Source organism: Xiphophorus couchianus, chromosome 7, assembly GCF_001444195.1.
Source record: "Xiphophorus couchianus chromosome 7, X_couchianus-1.0, whole genome shotgun sequence".
In the NCBI taxonomy this organism is placed as follows: domain Eukaryota; kingdom Metazoa; phylum Chordata; class Actinopteri; order Cyprinodontiformes; family Poeciliidae; genus Xiphophorus; species Xiphophorus couchianus.
In genome coordinates, this window is record NC_040234.1 from 9,928,667 (window position 1) to 9,951,680 (window position 23,014).

The window sequence follows — 23,014 nt, forward strand, 5'->3', positions numbered from 1 at the left end:
CTCCTCCATCTTTCCCACAGAGACAGTAGTGGTTTATGATGCGGGCAGCCGCTCAGGATGGCCTAAGGAACAAATAAAGCGAAGGGTGTGGCATGACCACCGGATATTATAAAATATATATTTTTAAAGTTTGGTAATTGTGGGGTGAACAAATTTCCAATTCTCTACATGCGCTATCAAACAGACTCATTAGTTGAGTGGCCTGCTGCCTCAGATACAATGGCAAAGCTCACACTTGCATTTTATCTTGCACAAAATCAGCTGGAGTAGCTTGTTCGGGGCGCCACTGATGCAGGAAACGCCTCTGCGCATTAATTATTTCTCTAAATCATTTGCCTGCATTGCTAAATAGTGGCCACACGCCCCACGTCACGTGTCCCAGTTTAAAAAGATTTTGTTTTTTTCTCAAGAAACCAATCAAATTCCTGTCAACAGAGAGGCTACAAACATCGTTATCCACTATGTCAGTGCCCTCATATATTGTTACAGCATACAGCAAAGATATTTTAGATATTGATACGATTTTGAAAGACATTTTACATTTTCTGGCTCTGAAATATGAAGCTACGTGCCGTTTACACTTAAATAAACCCTTCATCTTGTCAAACAGAGTAAGAAAACAACAAATTGTGCAGCGTGTGACATGAAGCAAAACACAAGAAGGCGGAATAATCACATCTGGACATACAGTCTTTATGAGTGCATCTCCAAGCGAAGCCAAGTGAATCAAAGACATGGGTGCAAACTGTTTTTATTTTTTAAGTTCTGAATATGTAATCAGCAATGCGCCTTTCCACACAACGGCAAAAGTGCAAAGCAACACCACATCTATAATGCACATTTGGTATTTAAAGTCTCCGTGCCTCATGGTCATATTTGTACTGAATTGAATTTATTACAAAATGTGCAGTGATATGAAACATGTAGCTGCGGGGCCTCCCTTTTTCACGTGCCAGCGCAGGAAAGGAACGAGAGGAAGGGAAAGAAGAAAAAAAAAAAAAAAGAGAAGAAGGGCTTCAGACGGAGAAATAAACAGAATATGTGAGTAATAGCCCACTTCACACAGGCTCGTTGGAGGTGAGCGGACTAAATCTGTCGCTGCGCCGAAAAAAAAGAAACGGAGCCATTAAACGAATGAGGTGGACCTCGTTCCTTTGGTTTCTTTCACTCCAGAGTGAGCTAAAGTTTCGGCGGCCGAGCTGCAAGCGCCAACGCGGGCCCGCGCTCGACGAGAAGCGCCGCTTCCTGGTGATTCATTGCCCGCTGTGTGTCGTATTGTTCTCCCCAAGGTTGATTGAAACTTTAGCCTCATTTTTAATGAACAAAAAAAAATATATATATATAGAAGAAAAAGCTTGAAATATTTCAGGCCTTGAATTTTTACAATGCAGCACTGAATTATGCAGCAATCAGTCAATTATTCATCGCTACGGCCGTGTTACGGCCATGCTTTAAAAAGCATGCAAAATGGGAACGGGCCAGACATGCTGCGTCAACACATTTCACTCAGAAGTGCTTACAGCAGAAAATTCGCTCTCAATGTCGATTTCATGTATTTCTTTTCTTCGTGTGTTTCTGGAGCGGTACCTGTTCTGGAGTTATCCCTGTGGAAAGCCGTTGTGTCCCCGGAGTAAAACTGAGGAACTTTGTGAATAACTAATCATTAAAAAGAAAAAAAAGAAAAAAATCTGTTGGAGGTGCCTGAAACACTGCAAGAACTAAAACAGCTTAAGCGGATATCCTGATGCGTGACCGTTGAGCGTGGTCAAAGAAGTTTATTACACGGTGGTAGATTGAAAAATGGGGCCACATGAGGCAAAGTACATGTGATTTTTAAAAAAATATATATTTATAGAGATTTTAATTATACCTGAAATTGCATGTTTAATCCACAATTAGCTAAGTGAGTGATCACTGAACTTGTTTCAGAAGTTGGGTTATAATCCTTAACCATTTTGGGCCTTTTTTGGTGTTTGGGAATGGAGCATTTGTCTGTGTTTGTTTGTTTTTTTAATCCACCATGCCTCAGTCAGTATTATCCACAGAGATTCACATCGAGAACATGTGGTTTAAAGTAATTTCCTATGCTCTACATGTAGCCTGCTATACGGAAATGTATAGTTACACATTTGTTCTTGGAGTGAATATCAAACCTGAGCGGAGCCACAAAGGACGTCTTCGTTTTACTCACCTTGAGAATCTCACACTGGCTGACGACTTCAGTAAATAATAATAATAATAAAAAGCTAGAGGAGGTTTGTGATTACGTCACATTAAAGGACCCACCGGTTAGCTTGCGGAAACAACAAACTTGGCTGTAGTATTGGAGTCACCAAGCAAAGAGAAGGCGTTATGTGAACCCCCGTATTTGTGGTTCACTCTTTGTGGATTCGTTTATTTGCTGATTTCTTTACACAGCACATGTAAGACATCTGAAACAAAATACAGCTTGGGAAACCAAAATAGGTCGGTGCAATGCTAAGTGACACAGTATTAGCTGGCTTTTGAAAGCAACCAGTGGAGGAGCGCCTTCCTTTATTTGGCTTTGTGCTGATTGGTTGAACCCCTAAGAGCAGGGATAATGAAAACTGTAGACTATTAGCATCTGTGTAGATGTTTTCAACTGTACGTATTAATACATTTTACTGTATAGTTGATGATGTTTGAACTATTGAAATGGGTGCGATCCATAATCCCCCTGCATCATGTAATTCTCTGTTCATCTGAAGCTTGTTTATGACAACACTATCTTCATCTTGATAATTTATCCGTTTGATCATCCTATTTTGAGATTGTGAGCAGAAAATTATTTTTCATCTCTTCCCTAGAGTTGGGGCAACCCAGAAACTTGGACAGAAAAAACAGTCTTTGTGGTCTTGCTCCGCTAGCAGTTTCTGTATGTCCCTCAGGGCCGTGGACATGAAATTACTATTATGGACTACTGCTACTAGACCATGTAAATGTAATAGCAGTTCAAAGGTTTCCAAGCTACAACTGGTAAAGCATTTTTCAGCTATAGTTTTTTTTAATCTGCTTTGTTATTTTCATCTCAAGCTAATTGTTAGCTTTAGCCTGAGAAACACTACTGTGACTTTTTGCTAAATGCACACGCCAAGAGTTGTCTATTGTGGGTAAAATAATAGCTTATAGTTTTTTAATCTAAACCGACTTGAACAGGAAAGTGAGTGTGAAACAGCAGTTATAAAAGAGAAGACCGCACGTTGTTCAGACCTTAGACAAGACATAGAACGTAGGCTAAAAAGAGAGAAATGTATATAAATATCTGAAAAACACAAATATATTCACCTGATAATGTTGGGCCACCTTAGTCGAATTGATCCACCTGCTTCTTAGTGAGCATCGTCATCATTATCACGATGTAGAACCTCGGAAGTCTTAGGCAACACCATTTAACTCACATGGTTTATCATCAACATGTTAACTTTATTTGAATTTGAAGTACAATGAAAGAGATGATTCGAGAAGCTATATAAGTTATCAGTGACAACAGACTTAGACACGCCATTAAGAACAGAAAGGAACAAACACATCGTGAATGGGATACGCTTCCCTTCTTCTTCCTCCTCCTCCTCCTCCTCATCTTTTTGATTGTAACACATAAGGTCTAAATTGTTTAGCAGATAAAGGACTGACATCAGCTTATGACTAGAGAATATACACAGGTGTTGCAGCACCACAATTCAAAAGTCTTTAGGGAAAGGAAAGTATTCTCTTTTTTTTTTCCATCAGAATATCCATGAAACACTAAAACAAAAATGTGTTAAACACCATGTAATAAAGTGGTATCCGCTTTTTAAAAAGTAGCGTCCTTAACTGATTGTATTCCAAGCTGGCACATGATGATAATCAGACCAGATACGTACGAAAAAAAAAGGGAAAAAAAACCCCAAACAAAGCAACAAGGGGTGCTGATTTTAAGAGTGTTTCATGACGACAATGTACAGGAAATTCCGAGAAACATGACCTCTGTTACGAAGATTACAGTACTATCAACAGCGAAAGTCTTCGTTTTTGAGACCGAAACGTCGTTAATCATGGTTTTTAGAATTGTCCGGGCTTGGGCGAGTCGGCCCCGGGTTATTTGTTCAGCACAATATAGGATTTATTAAATATCATAATTCCAGGACAAACATTTACATGCCTGCATGCTTTCTCACCAGAAAATGGCAGCTATAGGAAAGAATGATGGCTCAGAGATAGAACGAAAACAAGAAAGGTTTATATAAATGGTGGTATTGTTTGCCTAATAGCTCTACTGCATACACAATACCTCTTAACGTTATATACACATACCTTACGAGTCCTCTCGGGGTTCAGCAGAATGCGAGTCTTCCTATCTTTAACATTTCGCTCTTGTATATACAACGATGGTAAAAACGGAACTTGATTGTATTTTCATCTAATTTAGAAAACATGAAAATCAAACGTCGGTCTTCTTTCTTTTTGATGACCGCGTGGACAGATTCACATTTTTTTAATCCCCCCTTTTCTCCACAATGTTCATGTTTTTTTTGTTTTTTTTTTTCATCTTTTTAGCTTCTCGGGATTTATTTTGAAATACAAAAACAAAACTTCAGTCGAATTTTCATTTCAAAGCTTTCTCGCTGGCTGAGATACAGTATAAAAAAAATCTTCAGTGCTGTGAACTTATTAGGAGTTATTACCAACAATGCACCTCGGGTACATTTTTGTTTTTTATTATTATTTTTTTTTAACTGTGCTCGGTTATATGTGTTTATTCTTCAACGTCGGCGAACCCGTCCGCGTCAAAACCTGCCTCGTCAAACTACTTCGGGTTTTCCTTCCGCGGTGAAAAAGACTTCTTCGTTGAACATTCAGACTCCTCCAGCGTTTGGGGTGGGGGGTGAGGGTTGAACACAGCATTTCCACCTACGAGCAGCTTGAACTCTCTTCAACTAAATCGGCCTGGGTTAGGGGGCTTCCCCGAAACCTTCATGGGTTTTTCTTTTAGTCCTTTTGTTTTGTTTATTTTATTTTTATAAAATCTTTCTGTCCTCCAGCTCTTCATGGCCTTATCAGTACATCACTGCAGTTTTCAGGAACAGTCTTCCATCTGGAACAGAGAACACACACACACACACACACACACATACGCCCCGGCACACAGACACACACAGAGAGAGGAGGCAAAAAGATTAGCCAACAGCTAACAATCTGCTGACGCAAATGCACTGTTCAGGATGTGATTGTTGATGAAACGCAACTTTGAAATATTGCCCTCTAGTCTTTGGATTCGAACTGCATTACTGTGAATTCATAAGCTGATTCAGGGAGAAGATAAAGGTAGCAGCCATGGCAAATGTGATTAAATATCATGTGGAGTAATTAACGTTATTGCTTTTAAATACATTAAAAAAAAGTAGAAATTAGAATTAGGTTGACTTCAGTCTGGATTAGGAACACAGTGACCATTCTATTCTTAGATAACGTTTCTTTTTCTTTAACCTTCAATATCCTTTACTGTGATCATTATGTGACTTTTGACTGTAGGCCAAAATGTTAAATTCTGTTCTCATCTGTCCAGAAAACCTTGTTCTAAACATTTGCTGTGTCCTCCGTGGGATTTTTATTTCTATAGCTTTCTTCAACATTGACTTGTTTTCTTGACGCTCTGCCAGACTTATGGAGTGTGCAACTTTTTTTGGTGCCTCCAGGTTTTCAGCATGAATCTTTGCAGCCCCTCCAAAGTTATCAAGGGCCTCTTGGTTGCTCTTCCTGATCAGTTGCTATTCCTTTTAATGGTTTGGGGTAATTGATTTAACATTGTTCTCTGAGACCTCCAGAACTCTGTTTAATGTTTTGAGTCTGACTCATATTTTTTGGTTGGTTACCATGAATTTCATTTAGGAGTGTTAGTTGTACTTAGTCCCTTTTTACACTATCTGTACACTTTTTACATACTGATATGTGGACACTATTCATTTTTCCTTCCACTCCGTAATTATGCACTAGTTTATTTGTCTGTCACATAAAATCTAAAGAAAAACAAAAAAAAAAACAACAACAGTAGTTTACTGTATTGAGACAAAATGTGGAAAACTTCAAGGAGCATGAATGCGGTCGAAACCTGCTGCATTATCAAAGCGACCTAAGCCGTCTGAACACGTTTGTGGCCTTCAGCTCTGCCACGGCGCCTCTTTTAAGCATAATCCAGCTCTTAAGTCACAACGCGACGTCTCCTGCGTGGATACTGTAAACGGCTCCGTCATGTGATCTCTGAGCTCTGGCCACTGCCAAGCGGACAGACTCTCTTCTCGCCCGCGTGTTCGCCTGAGCGAGCAGCGGCGCCTTTTTTTCCGAGACAGTAAAAAGAGATCTGTTAGGCGCAGCTCCGAAGCCTGTCTGACGTTTATTACCTTCACATTCACCCCCCTCTCCCCTCCTCCCCACCCTGTTTCTCTCTCTCTGACGGAGAACGCTTACAGTTAATGCCTTTAAGAAGCGTCTCTGTGGCAAGCGGGCCTGAATTATTCAGCGTTAAAGAAAGAGGCGCACAAAGACATTTAGCAGCCCTGCTTGTTGGACATGACACAAGCAGAGCAGGACATCAGGAGACGGCCTTTGACTAGCCGGTTGTAACGTCTTGCTGCGCGGTAGATCCTGCCCTGGCGACTTAGGCCCGCTTAACCTGTCATGATGGGTTTTTATGTGTTTCACACAGACAGAGGGGGGGAGACAACAAAAGATTGTCGTGTGCGTCTGAGTGTGTACACAACTCATAACGGGGGGTGTGTACACACACACGGGCTAATTACCCGGCACTGCCGTAGGTCTCCAAGGCATTGCTTCAGTTCGAGCAGCAACCACCACCGAGTCCTGCTCAAAAGTCATTACGGCGTGAATGCGGCGGCGCGGAGGGCGAAGCGCAAAAACAGGTAACGGGAGGGGAGGAGGCGAGCGCGACGGGACGCACAACCTGACACAGAAAGGATGAAACGTCGCCTCGGTGGTTTGTCTCGCCTGCCTCCGCAGCAGCAATTCATAGGAGGGGTGTTAATGAAAACAAAGGCGATTTGATCGTTTGATGGATGATGACATTTAATGCGATGTCGAGAGGATGTCCCATATCGGCACGTTTGACTTCCAGCAGCAGCTCAAACCTGTGAAACTCGATGAGCAGGTTTCGACGCGAACGGAAACGTCGAGACGTCCTGACGTTTCTCTCTCGACTCGCAGGGCCCTCGTAAAGGCGCGGCGAAACTTTTGTGTTTTCACATTCGAATCGAGATAAAAAGTTCATTAAAGAGAATAAATATTTCATTAGGTGCTAAATAAAACAAGGGGAATTTTTTGGCTTCTCTCAGCACAAAATTCCTTTGAAAGATTAATTAATACATGTAAATTATGCAAATTATGCCCATGCAAATATTTTATGAAGACAATTAAGGGATCCATTAATTACAGTCTTTTTTGCTTCAGTGACATTCATTCATTTAATTTTAATTTCACCTTAACTGTTTTGATGTTTAATCTTGCAACAAAGAACTTTATCTGGGTGCATGCAGGGTCGTGTAAACCCTGCAGAACGCGTCGAGTGGGGAAGGTGGCGGGGCGGAGGGGCGGAGGGAGATGCGGGGGGAAGATACTGGCACGTGCGCCCGTTGCCAGGCGGCACCGGGGCGAGGCGCGGGCCCCCAGCAGCTCGCCTGCCTGCGAAAAGGGCCGCGCTCCCCTCCTTGGACCCGATTCAAAACACTGCAAAAAAGCAATTAATAAACACAGACTGTGTTAATATCGCAGAATTAGAGAAGTGTGACAAAAGACAAATAGAAATAATTAGTTCTCTAAAATTATGCCCTCATTATTATAATTTTTTTTTCTCCCTCCCCCTGACTGCCTCCGTTCGCTTCCTCGAATTTGGAGTCGAGAATGCACCCACACATTTCTCTGTCTGCTTCGGCGCCGGTGATAGGCTTGTTCCCCCCCACCCCCCCACCTCCGCCTTCCTCGAGTTCTCTTCCTCCTCCTTTTTCTGCTTGTGTAATTTATCAACATCATTTTTTGCCATTTGAGGTTAATTATACAGCGAGGCTTGCGGAGCAGAGTAGAGGAGACATGGGTGGCAGACAAATGCTTCTCTAATTGAACAAAACACAGAAAAAAAAAAAAAAAAAGTGCAGCCACGTTATTCGGTTTTATTCCACTCTTTGAGGCAGTGATCAGAGTGATTGAGAGACCCTGGAAAATTAGAAGCGCTGCTGAAACAGGCGCAACAGTTTTACAGGGTTTGAGTGTAAAAAATAAAGAAATACCTCGCTGCGACCTCGGCTTGAAAAGCGGCTGCTGTTGCAGATCAGAAGATATGAGGCTTTTAACGCGGTTAATTTCAAATATTCTACAAAGTAGATGGAAGGAAAAACAAACAAATAAAACTGCTTGTGAACCACCTGACTACACTGAAGATTCCTGGAAAGAACCGGGATGCAGAGAGCGGAGAAAAGGCCCCGAGAACCTTCGAGATCTGAAGACGATTTGTGTGGAAGAATGTCTCAAGAGAACCCCTGAGCAAAACATCAAAACTATTTTCTCCACACAAACGTTTTGAAGTTGTCATTACCAAAAGGGGGCTTTGCTGTTTAGTCTTTAATCAATTTCAGTGACTGTGTTCAATGCGTCTTCCCTGTTTTGTTCTAGTTTGGCTTTTGTATGGAGTAAATTTGCGTTGTTTTATGCTGTGATTTCATTTCAATAAACTGAAAAGAAATAGATTTAGTGACAAAAATATTGATCTCTATTGTCCTTGTATATTTAAATATTTCTTTTGTCAGTCAAAAGTCTTCATGAACTTATTACTTTTCCTCTGCTGCATAGCTGGATTATTTTTTCAACAGCAACCCCTCCTTACAGGGAGAGAGTAACTCCAACGATTGTAATGTCGCGTTCACTCAAATCTGGGAAAGACCAGATGTAAATTGTGTTCTAGTTGCACACTAAAAAACCAATGTGCAACTATAACACCATGCTAATTGTACAACTTGCTCGCACACATTCATCATTGTGTGAAGACATTCTGGATTTAACCTGTTTTGGGGAGAAAAAAATACTTAAAGTGTCTTTATTGACCGAGCTTCTGTAAGTTACTTAAGTCAAATCAACACAATATGTTGCTGTTTTGTAAAACTATCCTTCATGAGAAGCAACATTTGCTGAATGGATGAAGGATGCAAATATAAGGAAGCATCTTACTAAACACACTAAAGCGACGAAGGCAAAAGGTCACACAAGAAGAAGAAGAAGAAGAAGCTAAAGGAACTGAATATTTGGGAAGTGAACTGTGACAGAAACTTCTTTGCCTTTAAGGAGGGGGGGGGAGGAGAGGCCAATTAGACAGCCTAAAAATGCCCTAAACTACATGCAGTAATCATTCATCTCTGGTTTTTCATATCGGTTCAAGTAGACTAATCACACATTAAAGACTTAACTAAAATATTCTCTGCATGCAAAGTCAGAAACTCCCCCAACCTTATTTTTCGAAGCAAATTGCATGCGGCATCTTTCCCAGGGTAAATTGGGACCTCTCTCCTCACTGATAAGGGCAGTTCTGAGCGGCGCATTAAAGCGAGACGTTTGAGCAATAATGAGGATATTCAACCTTTTCACGAGGTGTCTCGGATCTGGGTAAACACAGATAGAAGGCGGTCCGACGGAGGTTATCGCCGCGGTGGCCTTCCCTTAAACACAAACTGCACCCCCAAGGCTAACAAACAAACAAATCATTAAAAATGTACAAGGCTTGTTCATAAAACGAATTGATTTGCTCCGATTATGAGTATCAAAGGAGGGCTTGCTCTGCTTTTTTTGTATTTTTTTTTGTGGCTTTTTGACTCATTATAGCGTCTTGAGCAGTAAATATGTAGCTTTTTCGAGAGCGGTTGTTTGGTTTTACCTGCCATAGCGCATTTAGACCTGCCGCCGCTAGAAGTCAAGTAAAAGAATAATATTATTCTTGGGGAAAACCGATGATCTTGACCTAGTGCTGTGGCCCAGATGGTGGTGTATGTCTGAACAGCAGGCGCAGAAACACTAATGTTCATAAACTGAAGACGTGTGCTTGTTGGTGTGTATGTGTGTGTGTGCGGAGGGAGAAGGAGGGGTGGAAAAGGCAGAGAGAGTGGGGAGAGAAAAAGTGAGGGAGAGAGATTTATTGTCTCATCTGAGCCCCTGTACCTTGTATTGTCCTTTCAGCATCTGTTCTTCCACTGCTGCGGTCACTCTCCATCTCAGGGGTCAGAGAGTCTGCGAGAGGAGAGGGATCACCGCCGTTAAACATGCCTGACATCCACCTATCAGAGCCGTGCTTTCACAGCATCATTCATCGCAAACTAGAGAGTGAGCCTTGCAGCCATGTCTCTACTCAGTGTAACTATGTGCCTCTTCGTGTGATTATCTCCAGCGATCAAAAACTATACCTAAATCTTTTTTTTTTTTTTTTGGTTCTATTACCTCTGTACTGTGCGGTGCTACAGGCAGACTGGCAAATCAGTCACTGAACTTTGCTTTAGCAGCCGATCATTTCTAAGTGCTCCTAAGACACGGTGGAGGTTTCTTGAGTGTACACCTTGTTTTAAGGAGCCTTTTACATTGGCACCTTTTTAAACATGACATGTTATGAACATGAAGGAGTCTTGGTGAATATCTACAACTGTTGTCATGAAGTGTCATTCGGTAAATAATGACCCCTTTGGTGCAAAGTTGACACTTTTAATGGACTTTTAATGCAGGTTTTAGTACAACTTTGTGTTGCCATTATTTACCAAATGACACTTTATGACAACAGTCATAGACATTCATAAAGACTCCCCCATACTCATGACAGATGTTATGCCATGTTTATGATAGTGTCACCCCTTCAAATAAAGTGTTGCCCAGTTTTTTAATGTTGTCACCTGACTGTACTGACAACTGGTTAGTCGAAAGAGCCCATTCGAAGATGAGATGATTACCGCTAAACGGTTAATCAGAGGATCAAATCATGATCAAAACAGTTGGCAGTTTGACAATAGCAGGAGGGACTCAGTAATTAATGAAGTAAATAATAACAAAGGAAAGTAACATTTGCCTGCTAGTCTTTTGTTTTATTTTTGTACAGCGGACGTATTTAATTTAGTGCCTTGAAAAATGTTACTGCCTGTTGACATGTTTGCCAGATGAAAGCTACATATTAATAATGTACATTATTGGGATTTGTGTGTCAGGTCAAAATAAAGCAGAGCATAACTGCAAAGTGGAATAAATCAATGTCAGGCAAGGAGAGCATTAACCAAAGAATCAGTGAAGGAAGTCATGGTAGCTTTGGAGGAGCTGTAGGGACTCACAGTTTAGGTGGGAGAATCGGACAGGAAAACCATCTTTATCGGAACACTGTCACTGTTTCAATTTAGTTTTGAATGCAGATTTTTGTCTAGAACATGAACATACTCTTGGTTGTGTAAAATAAGGTAAGTATTACCTTATTTTACACAATAAAATATTGTGTTCGTCCCATTCGGTGAGGACGAATGGAGCTAAAAAAAGAGCAGTCCTGGAAGAAAGCCTGGACTGCCAAAGCCAAATCGGCTGTAGCAACGGATTTACCATTATGTGCTGCTTCATGTTGTTTATCTGTCACATAAAATCCCAATAAAACACACTGAACTTTGTGGTTGTAACGTGAGAAAATGTGAATACGTTCAAGGCGTGAGGATGTTTTCTGCAAGGCGGTGAACAAATAGCAATACATTTGCGATACATAGAAGGGGCTAAACGTGATGTTTGGTGCTTTCTGACCGTTGAGGGAGCGCATGCTGTCTGAGGGCGATGGCTGCTTCAGAGTCTGCTCCACCTGCTCCCTCCTTTTCGACTCGTACTCCAGCGCTTCTTGCAGTTTCCTCTTGGCCTTCTTCTCCTTCTTCAGACGCTTCTGGATGATTGCTAGCAAAAAAAAAAAAAAAGATCACAGTGACAATAAATGAGCTCTGGAAGCAAATTAGGCAAAGCATTTTTTTTTTCTTTTTAAAATTTGATTATGAGCCCGATCTGGCTGACAAAGATAATAGCCTGTTTTTTTTTTTTTTTCTTTTTTTGTCTTTTAAATTTAGCACTCAATTATAGAAAAGCGAAAATCAATTAAACTTAAATATTTCATAATATATAAAGATTTAAATGGGAAAATCGGAGCAAATACTGACTTGCTAGAGGGAATTGAAGCTAATTGAAAAATTTATTGGGATATTTTTCATGAATTTCTCTCATTAAACATAAACGATCCGGTTAGCGTACGACTCTGATGCATTTTACATGAGGGTTAGTGCGAGTCTGGATGGGATGTGTATTTTCAATTATGTTAACAGACTACGAGCAGAAAGAAAAAAAAAAACTATCAGTTTCACGTGTAACCAAGGAGGCTCAGAGTGGCTTCTGAGTGTCTCCTGCAACACAGAGGGTGGTGTAAGTACATTCAGGAGCTCCTGTACCTAAATGGGTACAGGAGTCTGAAAGGGAACGGGTTACGCATGCCTGCCCCCCCCCATAGGAACAAACACAAGGCTAACAGGGAGGACGGCATGTCGGATAGTACCTCTATTCTTCTGCTCCATGGCGAGCTGCTTCTCCAGAGTCTCCCTGAGCTCTCTCTCTCGAAACAGCTCCATCTTCAGCTCCGTCTTCTCCAGCTGCACCTGCTTCTCCTGGGCCCGCGCATTGTCAATCGCCACTTTGAGCAGGCCCTGCACCAAATAAAAAGAAAAAGAGAAAGAAATGTACATAAGTATATTGTCAGGACCAAAAGACAACTAACGCAGGAGTGCCTGGGGATGTTTGACTCCCTTTGGTCAAAGCTGAGAAATGCAAGTGTGACAAAAGTTAGTGATTGTTTTTGTAAGTACAGCAAACGGTTCTAACAACTATTAAATGATGGGACTGGATACAGATGGACACAACAAGATTTTAGCTTTGCGTTGATCCACCACAAGACAGCCTGATGAAACAGACTGAAGTTTGCGTTTTTGTCGGGACAAGACGCAAAAAGTTCCAGGAATACTTTTGCAAGGCGCCATACTTGAACCCATCAACGGTAAGAAAAATTGGATGGAAAGGAAAAAAAGTTGTTCCAACTGTCGAACTACTTCTGCTTTAGACTTTTTTGCAACTTCATGTACAGGATTGCCTTAAACAAACTGGATTATTAAACAGATTCATTCAGCTAAATAATATTCAAATCAGGCTCCTAAAAGCCTTGTTTCAGGGATACTTTGGATTTTTTTGAAGTGAGGTTCTATTGAGTAGTTTTAAGTAGTCGGGATGATAATATTCTGGCTGTAAAAAAAGAATAAGAATAATCCGGGGGAAAATTCTCACAGAGAATCAAGCTAATAGCTGGTCCCAGGCCTTCTGCAGCAAGTTTAATTTAAGACTTTTTAAGACCATTACGCTTCATAAATCAAGTTACCTACTAACCCATGCTAAACTTACTTAAAAATACATGTTATCTTAACATAGCTAAGTGTTTTTTGACTTGCATGTGAGTGCAGTGCTATTACACAGTATTATTTTTTGCAAATTTGCAGTGAGAGCTAACGGCTTCCACATACTCGGGCGCACTCTGCACATTCTGTGAGCAGAGCAGACTCCGAGTGCACTACCTGCGAACGTTTGAGATGTCATCGTCGAGCGTACCAATTTCCTACATTTCCCGTGACAACTTCCTCCATTTCCCACAATCCAAATGGAAACTAGCAAGCTTGATGAGCTATTTGGGCAAGTGAAGTAAACCCAAGTGTTTGGGGGACCTTAATTTGAGTTTGGATCTGAGAATGGAGTCACATCGCAGGATGAACTGAAGGCAGCTCGGAGACAACAAGGTATTTTCCTGTTGTATTTCCAGCGAAGGAACAGCAAAATCTGATGCTGGAGTAAATGCAGAATACAGCATGAATTCCCCCGATAGCATGTTGTTTCCTCACAGTGTGACGGGATCTTGAAAAAAAACTACGACACATGTAGCAAATAAATCCCAACAATTTCTCAACCTCCTCACCCCCCCGTGAAAAAACCTCCCAAAGATTTCCTATGAAAGAAAACAATTAATGAACACAACCAACTTAGCAACTCAGACCTAAAACTTATCGTGAGAAACCAAAAAAATATATAATACTTGAGAAGACCTGAAATTTAGATTATCAAATTTACGAGTTTTTATTTAGACCCTACATGAACCCAAGATGAATTTAAAATGAGATTTTAACAATCACTGTCAATGACTAGTCAGTCTAAAGTAACTATGACATAGATGTCTAGAGATGTTAAACGGTGCAGGTCAAATCTAAAACTTTCACGCCAGGTTCAAGTAAATACCATTTTCTAAACTTTTACGCTCACTTTTCCATCTAAAAATTCTCACGTTCCTTCTATTTAATTCTTTTTCCATAGAACTTGCAACAGGTCTTCAGTCACAATACCCCACTACATCTATGTTAACTATAAACTGCAACTTGCTTAGAAAGAGCTATTTTGCTATCTGTTTAAAGCTCAAAGAGACCTTCCTCATCCTCCAGACTCAGGTTCCTCTGATTGCTCTCTGCTGCTGCTTAGCATTACATACCTCTACTTAGAAAGCTCCCAGAAAGCCCAATTGATTCATACTCTTCCTTTAAGTAAAAACCCCACGGCAACATGACCAGTTTCATCACAATTATTTCCCATCCACATGCAATTACACCAAATGCACTGGACTATATCTTACTAATTGTTGATTCTTCTAACCCCAATTTATATCCAGTTGCTTTATCTTAATTTTCCGCTTGGTTTATTGTGTTGATTCGTATATAAATATTCACTCCGAGGATCATTATCAAAGATGACTAAGAGGAGTGTTGGGAGCTCACGACGGGCTCGGTTGTGGCTCTCTAATTACCGCGCCGTGCCAAAGGAGAAGCGGGACTCTGATGCCAACTGAACAAGTGCAACGAGAAGGGCAGCAGGGTACACACATCATTACACCCAGAGAGAAGGCAAATACATTCATCTTTCTGATTGAGGGGCTTTGAGCTAAAGCCTAAACAGCACTCGGAGTGTGAGTGGGTCTCCGCTCCCCGTTTGCTGAATGAAACCGAGGGAAGATGCTAATGACTTTTCAAGTCGGATATTTGCCCTTACGCAGTCTCGAGCATGACGCCAGCCGGTGGCATGGAAAGCCTTCAGATGTGGACGAGATCTGGTGACCTAGCTGAGTCAACCCACCCAAATTGCAAACATTTCCAGTTTTCAGTCTGTTTTTAAAATATAAATGCAGAACATGATTATAAAATAGTTGGCTATGGTAGGATTTTAAGCATTGAGCACCAAGAAGCTCGTGGATGGATGGTTGGCTGGCTGAATCCAACTGCTAGATTGTCGAATGAGGAATTTAACAATTTTCCATGCTCTTTTTTTCCCCCCTAAATTTCCCCAGATCAGCAAGTACTGATTATTCTCTGTAAGCTGCTACCATATCACCGTCACTATATGTCCGCCAACTTTCCTATTGAATGCTTTTTACATACAACTTTCTGCTTGGGCTGCTACCTTCTTATCTATGTGTTCATACATGTAGATATCGCACCCAGATATCTACATATAGATATCCCTGCGACGATCTGCAGGGATTTTGCTAAACTTTTGCTCTCAGAGTCAGTAAAATATATATAAAAAAACCTGGGTCTTGGAAAGAAAAAAAAACAGAACTCAAGAGCAAAGTTCAGTCATCCAGTTTGAACATTTTTGATGCTCGATACTGATGTTTTGCACATAATTATGCATTTTCTTGTGCTTAATATTAATTGCAGTTATTCTTTTTAAGTCCTTGATGTATTTTGTTTACATTTTCCTCTAGATTATATTAAGCTATAGCCACAAAGCCTTTGGCGTGACATTAACGTGAACCAATGAATGAAGGAAGAAGACACTGATCGCGACAAGACGATGTACGGTTCCTCTCAGGGCCCCGACTCAGACCGGAGACAGTACCTGTATGTTGGTGAGAAGAGTCTCTATCGATGACAGGCCGTCTGGGAAGAGAAATGGCGACGGAAAACCCGGAGGCAGAGTCTGTCCGGCCAGCGACAACCTCTCGTAGCTGTCTCTCGCTGTTGGAGTGCACATGGAGTTGTCTTCTGCAACGAAAAGTGAGATCAAACATTTGCTCAGCCTGGGAACCAAAAAACTGTGGGGCACATTTGGCCGTCGATGACGAGTGTCGTGGCGTCGAAAGCCAATCCCAATGTTCCTCACCTCACAAAAACATGAGGTGTCCATGTTTTTATACATATATGAAAACATGGAGATTCTTTTGTACTGTGTCTTCTAAAGCCCCCTGTTTTTTTGCATAAGGTATTAAACAATATCAAGCAAAAACATAAATCCAGCAGCAAGACCTATTTAAGAGATGTCATGCGGATTCCAAAAATGGAGGGAGGGTGGGGGGGAAGACTGTGCTGGCAGTTTGACCCCAGAGACTCAGGCTTGCTTTGTGCGCACACGCTCGGGTGCCTGTCATACCTAAGATGACATCATCCTCCATTCATCACTGGCAGAGGGGTAGGGCCCTGCCATCTGCTGTCCAGCCTCTCCACCGGGCCTCGGTGGAGAGGAAGAGGAGCAGAGGGAGGGAGGGCGAGCAGGAGGCAGACCAGGCAAACACATGTACAGCTTGCTTAAACTAAAACAGTATGTCAGACACTGACACATTAGATCTGACACATGTTTTCGTCTGGTGAGCTTTTACTAAGCCAAGAGGATGTAAGTGCTACCATCCCGGTGAAAGACGGTTCTTATTGAACCCCCTGCATGTCTGTACTATTAATTCTTTTGAATGCTAATTGAATGCAAAGTTGGTTGGGTTGGGTTGAGTGGTGGTGGCTGGTGGGCGGAGGGGAGTTTTATATATGGAGTGAAAACCTGGCAGTTCCCGCTCTCATCCAGTATTCATATCTGTTTATGTGGCAGCCTGAATCTTGTACAAACAGCGAGCGGAGCTGAACAGCCCCCGCCGCTTCCCTCTCTCTCCCTCCTCCCATCAATATTCACCAGCGCCAGCCAAGTGCTGGGAACAGCTGGTCTTACATTAATTAGTTTAAAGTATTTATTTCACCCATCCTCAGAGCAGATTGAGCAAAAACATTGGAGATTATTTCAAGCATCTGCAAATGCCCTGGAAACATCCCGGCGCCAAAAGTCGAGTGTTCGGATTCACAGTTTAGGTTTGTAATTTGGAGAACACTTTTTTTTCTCTTTCCCGCTCTCTATGTGTTGGTGTGTGCGGGGGTGTGTGTGTGTGTGTGTGTGAATGGGGAAGTTGGTAAAATACGCACCGCTGGTCCGTAGAGAGAGCAAACAACCTTTCTCCCTTTTTCAGATGGAGTTCACTACTGTTGATTAATTAGAATGGATGGTTGCCTAATGGATTAAAATTTGTTTATAATTTGACTTCATAAAAATAATGAATTGCCTACTTTTAAGAAGGCACTCCTGCGGTAATTTATTTCATCTGCAGCAGTCTTATTTTTGTTTTTTTTGGGTTTTTTTTCCTGAGGTGGGCGTCGAGATTCGTGAGATGTGAAATGCGCTCTCTACCTGCACAGCGGAGCAACATGAAAGTCCCATTTTATCTCAATAAATGTAACTAATCAAAGATCAGAAGCATTGCGCCTGGCTCTGGATCAGGTTAATACAGACGTACCGCGTGCATTATATATATGCATGCATCACCCACCTCCAATAAAATCACCATAACAACTAGAGACGTTAGTAGACCTCAGGGAAAGGTCTGCTGTTCTGGCTTTGTAATTGATTTGTACTGTAGGCACTTTGTCCCTTATTTAGTGTTGGCATTAATCATAAATCATTGCTTTAACAAACTCCGGCTTCCCACTCAGCAGGCCTCGCCTCCCAACACAAACGTTGGATCACAGGGAATATTTGATGGCTTTGTTGCAGGGGGGGAAACAACCTGTCATGCTCTGGAAAAAGCAAACAGCGCGTTGTGTTCGACAGACTCCCAGCCACCGTACAGCACCTCTTGTCAGATAACATTTCCACCAGGAGCGATGCATAAGTACCGGCGTTTGGGAGAGGTAAGAAATACGGAGCTAATGGGTGGCTAATTTAATCAATGCAATCAAACAGTGCTTAATGAAACTAAATGTAAATTTTAACAGAACAAGATCTGGATCTGCAGTTTCCAGGCAAGTCAAATAGCGCTGCGCCTCCCCCAACTCCTTACCCAACAGGCTCTCACCCAACTCTAGGCTGTAATCAGTCGCCGCCATAAAGGTGTAACTGAGTTTTTAAAGACTTACGGTTTCAAAAATGAACATTTCACATAATTTTAAGGTGATTTTCATGACTATAAAAGCTTGAGGCGCCTTACTATGGAGCACAAAGCAACACGCCGCTGTTTCTATTCCACATGTTGCATTGCAGGTCAGCTGGCTGACCGTCACTTTCCCCGCGTTCACAGGCAAAGCAGAAGGTCTTCAGAGATAATTCCATTTGATAAAAGCACAGACAGTTATGTTTTGGAAACTTGAGGAAAACCACTCATAACCACTCTTATTGAGATAATGGTGTTTGAAAACTATACTGTGTTAGCTACATGTGGAATATCTGTCAAGCGGCTGACTGCAGGCTACCGGAGCAGACAGCCTGACTGATTTACCAGCTAGCATCGCTAATATCTGTTTGTTACGCTTGCAGTTTTACTTGAAAAATATCAGAAAGAACAGAAAAGTATAATATTCTCACTTTTTTCCCTTTTTAAATTTATGCTATAGTAGATAACATTTATTGCAGTTACAATCAAGCCGATATATTATTTTCTGTAGCAACAGGACTCATTATTGCATTTCTCATTTAAACTCACGACATTGCGTAAAGCTATATGCTTTTGTCTAAAGCTTTTGCTAAATATCAGGCATGAATATTATAAAGTGTATGAATTTGCATATTTATAGTTCATAGAAAAAAAGCAAAAAAATAATAATTTTTTTTATTTAAATAAAAAATAATCAGTTATTTGATTATCATCAGTTATTTAATACAATTACACCGTTGTATTTTATTCTCGGCTTATCATGCTGTGCTGGCCCATGCCTATAGGTCCCCCTTACTCTCCTCCCTCTGCCTGGCTCCAAACCTTGGCATGCGTTTGCATGTTTGCTTCTCAGCATCGCTCCGCAATCATTGACTTCAACTTAATTACAGCGACAGGCGTTGGGAGTGATGGGGGGGCCGGTGGAGTATAGTGGAGTGCTCTGTTTCCAGGTGATATTTCTGCGCCGGCAAGACTGCCAGCAGCAGCTGCGAAAGCCTCTGGTGCTTAGCGTACGGTGAGGGTACAGATAGGGCCTCCCCATCCTCGGTCCCCTCCCCGCCCCACCCTATGCCTTCTCACTATGAAATACTGCATAGAAAGAAAAAAAAAAAAAAACACTTGCGGGTCACCCCTTGTCACAAATAACATTTCATGCACAACTGTTTCTGTGGATAATAGGAGCCACAAATAAAAATGGGACGCTGTAAATACAATGCATTCTGAATGAAATGCCATAATTTAAAACAACAGCACCCCCCGACTCCATCCTCCACCAACACTCTCTCCGTCCTCCGCCTCCACCCTGCTCTCAATAGCTGCAGAGGGAGTCCTTGACAGTGTGGTAGCAATGATGAATCACCTATCCAGTTAATTTTCTCACTCCTCATGTGTTGTGCCACTAAAACAGGAGCCCAAGAATTGACTTGACAAAGTATGAATGTGAAAAAAATAAAAAAATAAATCACTTGGAGGGATCTGGGCTTATCTCCAATTTACATGTTATTGGATTTGCGTTGCAAGCAGCATTTGGACCTGGCACAGAAAAAAAAAAAGAAAAAAGATGGAGCCATGATAACCAGAGATAAGACATTGAAGAAAAAAAAAATCCACACTCCAAAGCCTTTGAAATGTTTGACAGAAAAAAGTCACAGGGAGTGGAGGGAAAGTGGCCTGATTCGAAAATGTGACAGACACACATTGCAATCTGTTGTAAATCTAGAAGAAACCTTGGGAAATTTAGCTGCAATCTCTGGATAAATAGCTGTAATTGACCTTGGGAGTTGAAAATGTGCCATATGTTTCTGGTTCCTGTGTTTGAAACCGGCTCCCCCAGGACTTTTACGCTGAGTGCTCACACAAATTCAGAGAGAGCTGCAGAAAATAGGAAGACAGGCAGATAGGGAAGAATGGAGGGAGTGAGAGTTAGATGGTCGAAGATGGATGGATGGGTGAGGCTTAGTCTGGGGTGGAGGAGGCTTTAACAGAATGAGTGAAAGAAGGAGAGCGTTCTGCCGGCCAGTCAGTGTGATATATTGACAGGTGAAGCCTTTGTCCTTGTTCCTCCCAGCAGGGGAACCGAATGCTAAACCTGGATGTTGTCAGCAGAGCCCAATACGCGAAGCGCAGGCGTTCCGCTTTCACTGTGCAATTACATTTGATTTGACCTGCCACGGTGCGGCGGAGAAACCGGCCTCCCCTTTTCAAGCGGAGTAGTTATGACCTCTCGGACGGCCATTAGCAGCTAACGCAGCATTATTCCACCTGCGCTTAAAAGCACCGGATTTGGAAAGAAATCTTGTCAAGGGAGATATCTGTCTGTGACTACCAATGCACAGATGCAGCAGGGTGGGTGGGTGGGAGGGAGGAGGGGGAAGTAGTTGCATGCAATTTGAGCACTTGAAAAAAACATGAGCCTGAGCTGATCTTGCAGATGATGTGTCTGCACTCTGAAGAGTCTTTTAAGAAAAATAAGGGGAAGAAAATGGTTTTAGAGAAGTTATGATTTAACTGGTGATTTATTTTTTGCTATATATATTCAGAAAATGACAATTTACTAGAGGTGGAACAAGATCTAAACTGTATTAAAATGCTTCAGTATTTTATTTTATTTTTTTTAAAATGAAGTCTTTGGATACAGATGGGAATTTTGGAAATTGACTGTCATGGAGTCCGCCACATAAAGTAGAGCACTGTGGAATCTGAGTATTTTATCTAATGACAAAGGGTTTCTTTTTCTGCTAGACTACCTGGAACCACCATAAAACGCCTCCACATTATCAATGAGTAATATCTTTCCTCCAGAATGCAAAGGTGGTCAGCATGAGTGAGATTTGTGCTCAGTGAAGACTTTTTGGAGCAGTATGCACCGAGTAAGACTGTGCTGGACAGCTTCGCTGATGAAGGAGTTCAGAAGAACAGAGTCACAATTCCGCTGTACACTTTATATTGCTGATGGAACACAGTACACATGAATATATATCTGAAACGTATCAAGTTTTAGAAAATATGATTTTTTCTTTACCCTCAAATTAAACCTATGATCTATTTGTACAAAACTATTTATAAAAAAGAGACAAGTATGGCTCAAAGAGCTTTATAAAGAGATCAACTTTAACAAAAGTAATTAATCCCCGAGAATTTGGATTGTATTTCTATCAAACTGTAAGACTTTTAGATGAAAACCTTGTAAATAGATAAATCTTTATCTTTTAAATGTGGATTTTGTAAAAAGGCAAATGGAAAAGATGGAATTTGGGGGAAAAAAATAATTATAAAAATTTGTAAAAAGAAAAAAAAAGAAAAGATATACAGAGCCCTTCTTGTTGTGCAACTGGGTACTTAGCGGTAAAGAGAAACAAATGATTGTGACATGCTAATGGTTAGCAAGTCAATCAAAAATTATTACACAGATCAAATCTGCACTGAATATTTCTAAACAGACTCGGTTACGAAAACAGAGGTAGAGTTATGCTCACTTTTAAAATGTTTGTGCGGCAGCGCGATAGGTACTGGTTAGAGAAAAAACATGACAAAGTGACTACAGAGAAAACGCCACAACTAGCTAAGTTAAGTTTTGACTGTCAGGCAAACTTATAAGATGCAACGTGGTTAGTTATGATGAGGTTTTAGCCAATTATCGAAAGCCCTGTTGACGCGCCAGTTGTTGTTTTACTATATGAATATAGTAATGGATAACGTCACTGGAGCATTTTTATCATTACATTCACCTTTACTCTGTAAAAAACAAACAAATAAGCAATATTTACTGAAAGAATATTGCTAATTTGCGTGTTCATCTTGCTCTTGTGAACCTATATTGTCTTGTGAGCTGAACATATCGCTACACCCCCACTGTTTACTGTGGCACCGACTCTAGGAGCTGGCGTAGGTTGATTGGTGCAAGACAAATTTTTCTGCAGTGTGTGTGCGTGCGTGTAAAAGCGAAGAAGAGAAGATGTAAGCAAACAAAGAGCCTCAATCATATACACATTCATTACACACATGCACTGCACACCACACTGATGTGCCCTCATCACATTTAAGCTAATTTCCTTTTCATCACGGAGAGAGGAAAATGAGTGTTTGCCCCATCCCTGCTGAGGGACAAAGTCAAGAGCCCCGGTCGGTTTGGGCTAGATTAACAGGTAACATTTGGCTCCCACTCTCTTATCACAGCATGAAAATCAAACCGCGTGTTTTTCCTCTATCGCTCCCTCCGTCTCCCCCTCCCTAATGTTCCCTTCACTTAGAGATGAAATCGCTCGCTGCACAAACCCATTTTGGAGAGAGGAGAGAAGGTGAGTGGGATAATCAGGCTGGCCACTGGGCCGTGTTTCCTAAACGCTCTCCAAAAAACATTACTGTGCACAGGCATAAAATTAGCACCGGGGACCTTAAAATGTTGACATTTAGCATGACTTTTTGGAGAGTGACACCCTCATATTTTCTTGTAGGATATCATTAAATTTCAACTCAAAGAGCTGAAATGCGCGTTTCCATTAATAACCAATTCAGTGTGTCACCTCTCCCTTTTTCTCTCACTCTCTCGCTTGCCACCTTTTCCTTTTTTTTTTCTTCTTTTTTTTCCCGAAGTAATGAGTCCATTGCTTTGCCTTAATAAATTGAATCGTATTCTCAAGGCCGTAT

The 23,014-nt window shown here is 41.4% G+C and overlaps 1 protein-coding gene across 6 annotated transcripts in view; it reads right to left on the minus strand.

Moving 5' to 3' along the window:
- Positions 1-3,422: 3,422 nt before the first annotated feature.
- The window catches only part of dachd (dachshund d), a 139,600-nt gene continuing 120,008 nt past the window's right edge, over positions 3,423-23,014 (minus strand). For 5 of the 6 annotated variants that reach the window (XM_028022345.1, XM_028022346.1, XM_028022348.1 and 2 more), the window contains 5 exons: positions 16,024-16,169; positions 12,599-12,746; positions 11,809-11,952; positions 10,210-10,278; positions 3,423-5,095 (listed from right to left, as the gene is read on the minus strand). In XM_028022345.1, the coding sequence (XP_027878146.1) occupies positions 5,058-5,095; positions 10,210-10,278; positions 11,809-11,952; positions 12,599-12,746; positions 16,024-16,169 (545 nt within the window). In that variant the 3' untranslated portion in view covers positions 3,423-5,057. The remainder of the gene's footprint in view (positions 5,096-10,209; positions 10,279-11,808; positions 11,953-12,598; positions 12,747-16,023; positions 16,170-23,014) is intronic. The other variant, XM_028022343.1, reaches the window with a different exon arrangement.